Source organism: Rhincodon typus, chromosome 28, assembly GCF_021869965.1.
Source record: "Rhincodon typus isolate 14 chromosome 28, sRhiTyp1.1, whole genome shotgun sequence".
In the NCBI taxonomy this organism is placed as follows: Eukaryota; Metazoa; Chordata; class Chondrichthyes; order Orectolobiformes; family Rhincodontidae; genus Rhincodon; species Rhincodon typus.
Genome location: NC_063359.1, coordinates 27,293,960 through 27,301,715, shown reverse-complemented (window position 1 = coordinate 27,301,715; position 7,756 = coordinate 27,293,960). Strand labels below are relative to the sequence as shown.

At 40.5% G+C, this 7,756-nt stretch overlaps 1 protein-coding gene across 6 annotated transcripts in view; it reads right to left on the bottom strand.

The window, feature by feature from the left end:
* ralgps1 (Ral GEF with PH domain and SH3 binding motif 1) overlaps positions 1-7,756 on the bottom strand; it is a 679,153-nt gene that overhangs the window by 55,211 nt on the left and 616,186 nt on the right. For 5 of the 6 annotated variants that reach the window (XM_048613656.1, XM_048613657.1, XM_048613659.1 and 2 more), the window contains exon 15: positions 6,849-6,929. The exons of the other annotated variant lie outside the window; for it this stretch is intronic. In XM_048613656.1, coding sequence (XP_048469613.1) covers positions 6,849-6,929 — 81 coding nt within the window. The remainder of the gene's footprint in view (positions 1-6,848; positions 6,930-7,756) is intronic. 6 annotated transcript variants of the gene reach the window in all.

The window sequence follows — 7,756 nt, the reverse complement described above, 5'->3', positions numbered from 1 at the left end:
ATTGATATAGTGCCTTTCACAATCTCAGGATCTTCCAGTGTGATTTACAATACATGTTTTTTTTTTAAAGTGTTGCAATGTAGGAAAAATGGCAACAGACTTGAACAGAGCATGAGCCCACAAATAGAAATTTGACAACAAGCATAGAATTTGGTTTTTAGCAAGGTTGATTGAGGGAACAAGATATTCGGTAGGACATCCTGTCTTCAAAATAGTGCCGAGAGATCTTTCACAGTATAAACGTGGCCTGGGTTTCATGTCCCATCAAGAGAACAGCAAAAATAATTCCTTTGGGAGTCCCTTCCAAATAGTGGAAAGGAAAGTAGCTAAAGTTGTATTCCCAAATGATACAAATGGAATATTTTTCATATCCGACAAACTAACAGTTAGAGGCACATGTGCAGTTGACACAGTTTCATAGTAGTGTTTCCTCTTAGCTGTCGTTAACAGTGCAAGTATTCAGTCATTCAACATAACATCAGGCTACATCTTGAATACATTTGCTGTATAATTGTTCCCACTGCTAGCATAAATAAACTTTGATTATGTTAATCGACTGGTTTAAGGTCATTTATATCAGGGATTATCATTTCAGGACAGGCACAATATATAAAAGCGGTTTCCCATGCACAACTTATTGGAGGATATGCTTGCAATGTTGCCAGAGCCATATTGATGCAAACTGCAACTCTGTTTGGTGTGCACGCACAATTATTAATGAGTGTCAATATTACAGCAGCAAATATTAGCCTGGCATCTGGAGTACGTGACTAATCGTAGATTAGGTGAGCTCCATTCCAGTTGTATTTTCAAGTATCAAGCTGCCAAATCACCCTTGGTTAATCTAAAGCTACAACTGCAGTCAGGTTACCTCATACATTAGGGTGTTGAGAAGGTGTCATGTGACACTATGGTGCTTAATGTTTGTCATTGCTCTCACGCTCTGTTGTATTTAGGCTGAGCTATTCCAATGCTTTCCCTACTGGACCTCACCGGGCATCCTCCAGAACCTTAAACTCAAGCTGTTGCTCGTGTCCTAACTCAGACTCACCCTGTTCATTTTGAGACTTGATGATTAGTTCACCGTTGTTCAGCAACAACTCATTTTCCAAACTCTCATTCTTGTTCACAAATCCTTCCATGGTCCGTAATCCTCTCCCCCCACTCAACTCTCCAAGACCTCAGCACCTCTAGAATTCTGGCCTCCATCATTGGTGGCTGGTTGTTTACTGAGCTTGGGGGCATTGTCTTGTCTAGAACTCTTCACCTCTCCTACCACCTTCTAAGATTACTTAGTACCTGCCTCTTTGACCAAGCATTAAATTACCTGTCTCAGCGGCTCATGTGACTCAGGATCAAATTCTGTTCAATAACGCTCCTTGGATCATTTTCTAACATTAAAAGGTGCTACCTAATTGCTTGCTGTTGGTGCTTTATTGTTCAGCCAGGTGCCTATGTATACGATAGTCTCCAAACCAACCAGCAGATATGGAGTGATTGCTTCTTTTTCCATATAAGGGTCATATCTAAAAGGCAAAAGGTTCAGTGGAATTGGAAACAGTGAGAGAACTCTTAACTCTGAAGAAACTCAACCAGCTCAAGCATAACACTGGAATTATTTAGCTGCTCATATGGTGTGAACCTTCTTTCCAAATGGTTTGCAGGATTATCTGAAACAAGTGACAAGAAAGCTCAGGACCCCAAGTCCACTTTACGTTCTCACTGTCTGTCAATGAACCACACCGGGGGGCATTTACTAACTACACCTGAGAGCAAATTGGCTTCCTGCCAGGGACAGCTGCCTTGGTACCAGCTTCCTCTGCCAGGTACATCACCTTGACCCCCCAACAAGAGCCCACTTCCCTTAGTCCTATGGAGGATACTGGCAGCGTAGTCAGAGAACAATTGAGAAGTGACTTCTTTCTTCCCCCGATTCATCCTTGGAGCATGAGCACTGCTGGTGAGACTATCCCTAGTCACCTTTGAGAAAGTGGTGGCATTGTTACTTCAGTTTCTGCCATCCATGTGGTGAAGGTGCTGCCCCCATGGCACTGTTAGGCTGGAATTCCATGAACATGACTTGGTAATAATGAAGAAATGGCAATATGTATCCCAGCTGGGATGACACGTGGCTGAGAAGCACCTCATGAACAACATACAAGAAGCATTCTCCACAGAATGAGGGACTGTCTTGACAGTATCTTGCTGAATGCAGTGCGGACACACGCTAGACCCTTCCAGAGCCATAATCGACATGAAACTTAACATCCATCATCTAGTACTGAGCCCTGCTTTCTCAACACTCCGTGTCCAATGCCCTGGACTCAAAACATGGCTCTAGCAGTTGGAGGCTGAGCAGCATGCACAATTATAACCTGTTTATTGTACCAAAATCCTGTGCATAATACCAGCAACTGAGTTTGTGCCCATTCTTCAAGAACCTTTGTTTCCTCTTTGGTTAAGTTTAACTGTAATGGAAAGACCTAAACAGAGTCGGTCATGCTGTGCTAATTACTGAGAATTACTGAAGTCAATGTCACCTACTTGGGTTACTCACCAGCTGTGACTATTTAATTATTTCAAGTATTTTCAATTTTTTTTCAATTCTACCTTCAGTACCTTGTTGTTACTGTGCTGCAGTACATCCTATTGATTTCTTTTTTTTAAAACACTGCCTGCAAAGCAAATTGTTTAATGCAACATTAACTGGACACATTGAGCTTCCTGGCAAATGTGCAACTTTGCACACAACTGATTGAAACTTCTAAGGAAACCAATATCTGCATCAAGGTAAAGCTTTGGTACTTTGAAGAAGATATTGGATATGGCAGGCTGTTGTGCAAAATCCCGAGGTGTTGGTTAATGTAGTCAATATCATTGGAAGACCTATTTGTGTTTAGTGCGGTTTCAGCTATTCCCTCACAATGTGTGAACTCTGGCTTTTGCCTAGTTCATTAGGTGTCACCATGTAGAAGATCTCCTGTTTGAAATTTCTAGAAGAGAACAGAACGATTTTGACAAAATCAACTGGGTTTTCCCAAACTAACCATAGAAAGTCCTGATACTGCAAGAACAGCAGTTGGAGGTGATGAGGTGAAGGTGAGCCCAAACGTTGGGTACAGAAAGTATAAATGCACCTTTATGGGTCAATATGCAATTGACCCCTATGCAATAATTACAATATTACAGATTATAATAAATCCTGCAGCCTTAAGTATTAACCTTTGTCTTTCTCAACCATCCACTGTCAAGCATTTCCAGTAACATTGGTTTGGGAACAATAATCATATTAAAAATCTGACTAAAAATCAACACCACTTTCGGTCATACTTCCATGCTAACAATTAATGTTTTAAATGCCTCAGTAAACATTCAGAACCAAAGCCATATTTTCACAGGTACTCACAATAATCTTGCCATCTTCTTCAGATACAGGAGTGGTGACAGAGGACTGGAGAACAGCAAATGTTATATCCTTTCTCCAAAAGTTGTAAGGCCAAGTGTAGCAACTACAGGCCTGCTAGTTTAAGCTCAGTGGTGGGAAAACTTTTAGAAACTATAATCTAGGTCAAAATCAACAGTAACTTGGTTAAATTTGGATTAATGATGGGAAGTTTGGATGAATATGTAAAATACATTTTTTTTTCTGTTTAACCGATTTTTATTTTGATGAAACAACAGAGAGGATAGATAAAGGGTTGTGTTATTGGTTTGAGTTACATGAACTTCAAAATGACAGTCGATAAAGTGCCAAAAAAAATTCTTGTCAGCAAAGTTAAAGCCCATGGAATGAAAAGGACCATGGCAGCGGGGAGAAATACAGACGGCTGAGTGACAGGAAACAAGAAGTTAATTTTTGGACTGAAGGAATGTAGACATTTCAGCTTCCTGTATTAACATTAGGACCACTGCTTTTCTTGGTTTATATTGATGATCTGGACTTAGGAATACAGGGCATAATTCCAAAATGTTTAGATGACACTGTAAGCTTGGAACTATTGTGAACCATGAGGAGGATAGCGGTAGACTTCAAGTAAACCTGGACAAGCTGGTGGAATGGTTGGACATGTGACCAATGAAATATATTGCAGAAAGATGTGAAGTTATACATTTTGGAAGGAGAAACAGGGAGAGGAAATATATAAGAAAGGATACAACTCTAAAGGGGGCTACAGACTAATGACAAAAGAGCGTGACTAACCGAGCTGTGCTTGCAGAGAACTTGAACAGACAAGATCAGCCCAATGGTCTCCTTGGTGTAAGTATTCTGTGGTATTTGTGAATAGTTGCCTGTAACAATGCAGTCATCATCAGTAGATGAGGCTGTGTGGTGATCTATTGAAAACCATCCCAATCTTGAATGGAAAAATCCCCTGTATGTCAAAACATTTACTATTGGACATAATTTAACACATGTTCAAGCTGCATTTCTTCAGCTGAAAAATAAGAAGTATTTTAATTTGTACAACAAGCCCGCATACACTGGATACTGGTGGGAAACTCATTTCAATAGCAATTCTTTGCAAGCAGCGAGTTTAAAGGTTGTAATTCAATTTGTTTTTACTGGCACTGAGTCTGTATCACAGTCCTATGCAAAGGAATGAAAAGGATCTCGGATTTTGTGCTTATAATGCAAAGGCTGACTACAACGCAAGGCTAGAGAAGGAGATGCTTCGTTTAAGGAATGGAAACAGGATGTCGCACAGAGGGAGAGACCCAGAAAGAGAAACCAGTCAAACATGCAAATGAAATGTACCAATCCGAGTCATCTTGTTTAGTTCAAGATGGAGCTCCAGTATGCTCCAAAAGTTCATTTCCAAGTACTAGTCTCTTTGTATTGGTTTTTCTCACTGGGTAACAGTACTGTCTGGTTTTGCTTTAAACTGAGTGGCTGATTGCTGCCAGCCCACCAACCAGGGATGCTGGAAAAGTCCTGACCACTGGAATAGGGCATTAAAAACAGTCAAGGTTCTGCTCCCTATCCAATCAGCCCTGTCTGTAGACTTGAGGTGGAAACTTGATCATGCAGGACTATTACTATTGACTCCTGTCAATAACCAGTTGACAATGGCTTCATGAGTTCAGGGGGTGAGGTACCTGAAAAAAAATGGGCTTGGGCAGTATTGTGTTGTCATGGGCAGATCTGTCATTGTTAGATAAGCCCTCTGCTCCCATAGCCCTTGATTGCAGTCAGTGCTTGCTAAGTTAGTTGCCTTAATAAAATGAAAAACCTTTGCAGCTATTTTGTGCGAGTATACTGTGTTTCTATTGCACATCTTCGAGGCAATTAGGAATTAAAAGATATTTAGTGTTCACGTGCTGTCTTCCAAGCCAACCTGATATTGTATTTTAATCGATTAGATACGCTGCAGGCAACATTATCCACTTTGCTTTCTGTTGCTTCCCAGCAAACATCCATGGAATAATTATTATATGACACCATGCCCAGAAAGCCAACCTAATTTCAAAGAATTTTTAGCGTTTTGTCAAAGTCCTTGGTTAATTTTTTTTTCGAAGATGGACCTTTTATGGAAATACTCTATCCAAGGCAGAGTGTCATATAACAGCAATTAAGAAAGCTATAAAAAGGGCAGAGTTCCTCACAAACAGTTGATGAATGAATGATACAAGAGGCATCTGGGGTTTTGGCACGCTGGTATGCTCATTATTGCAATCGTCTTCATTAGACAGAATGTCACACATACTGAAGTGATGTTCACATCGTGAGACAACACACAATAAGTTATCAGTGAGATAGAAGCTCAAGTATTTGTGTCAAATAATATATACTGTATTTCGAGTTTGTAGGTGACCAGCTGCAGTTTTTTTTCTAACAATTCCATTAAAGCCACCCAGCAAGTAACTATACGATCATGTATCCCAGACTTGGAATGCAGTGCCTGGCTATGTAGTGGCTATTGGTGCAAACACTCACCAACGTAACATTACAAACCCTCAATTAAGCTCCAACAGTATATACTATAATCATAACAGTCATGAGTGGCTGACCTCAAAGTTGGCAAGTAATTAGACACCAATTGACCTTTATAAAGCACATGATTTGCTCTTGCAGCCTATAACTCCTGTAGGTCATTGTCTCGGGATCAGCCTCACATGTCCATTATTGCGCATATTGTCTATACTTTGAGCTCAACACTCAGCATTATTCGTAGCAATAAACCTAGACTCAGTCTACCTTGGGCTTGACAAAGGGTGCAATTCTAAAATAAGCCAAATCCGTCGCACTCTAGTGTAATACCACATTTTTGCTTTGAAAATAATCCTTGGGTTTGGGAAGAGAGTATTACTGCTAGCCCAGGCAGCTGAGAGGAGGTTCATGTTAGTTGTGTGCTCAGCTCAAAATCTTTCTATATCCTTTCACAAAACAAATTATGGAAAGTCAATATTCGGGCAACCCAGCAGTTACTGATTTACAAGGTAAATGTGAATGATTAGTCACTGCAGCATATCCAAAGAATCTCTTCACATTTTCAGCCCATTATGTCATATTTGTGCTTTGTGATATTGCGCTGTGGTGTACCAGGCCAATCAAAAGGGAAAACGCAGTTTCCAAAAAGAAATGGAACTGCTTCACTGCATGGCGATGCTGCCATTGAGTGACTTGTCACTTGACAATCTAAAACAAATGGTGGCTGAAGAAACCAGGAATCAGGTGGGTCTGCCCGTACATGGAACATAAAGATTTTCCACTGAAGAGATAGCACTCAATACGTAAGTGTGGAAGATGACGAACTTGATTCGGGATGGAGGCATGCAGGTCCACAAGATTAGCTCACAATTTCTGACCTTTCACCTTTATGACAGGCCCCCTCCCCACCTTACTGTACCTGTTAATACTGCATCGGCTCCTTGGAGAATTCTTTACTGAAACCCGCCAGTTGGGACCTAGTGTTGCATACAACCGATTCCTGTTTGCAAATTTAAACATGAGTTCTGTAGAGCGCATAACCCCACATAATATACACACGCTCATAGAAGCATAAAGAATAGGCCACATGCATTACTCTTGGCCAACAGCTCGCTACTCCCCGCTTCAGTTCCTGGTACGCATGTGTTACAATGGGTGAGGCATTGCAATCGATCTCCACTCCCCTGGTTCAGGCAGGGTGTAAGAACAATGTTCTTGCCCTCAATGTGCCCATACTAACCAGTGCAGGTAACTGGATGGCACATCAGCCTTAGAGTGTGGTACAACTCACATTTTTATATCTTGCTGACAACTGTTGTACTGGCACTTTAGATGTTGTGGGAAACGGACTTTAGCAAATCACCATTATAAAGTATCAGGGCAAGCAGACTGGCAAATGAGAGTTAGAAAATAAACATATTCAGGCATTTACCAGGCCAAATCATCCTGCGAGAGATTAGCAATTGATAGGCGCGGATGAAAGTCGTCCTACACATTTAAAGTAAGTTGGTTTGTATCTTAAATTAAACAGTAGGAATATGAACTTCTTACAAATACCTTAATTGCTCAGTTTACTACTGTAGTGCCTTTATTTCCACTCTCGTTTTGTACTAGTGGAACTGGTTTTACAGACTTATTTGACTATTTCTCAGTCACTGAGTAATTTTACCCTATTAGCTTCCAGTATGTTTCTAATTGATAATTCAGAAGCATCACCAAACAGTAAATGGATAAGGTGTTTCACTACTAAATACGTTGAATTTGGAAATTAAAAACAATTCCCCAGGAAATGCCATCAATTTACCTAATGTCGACAATATGTCAGTC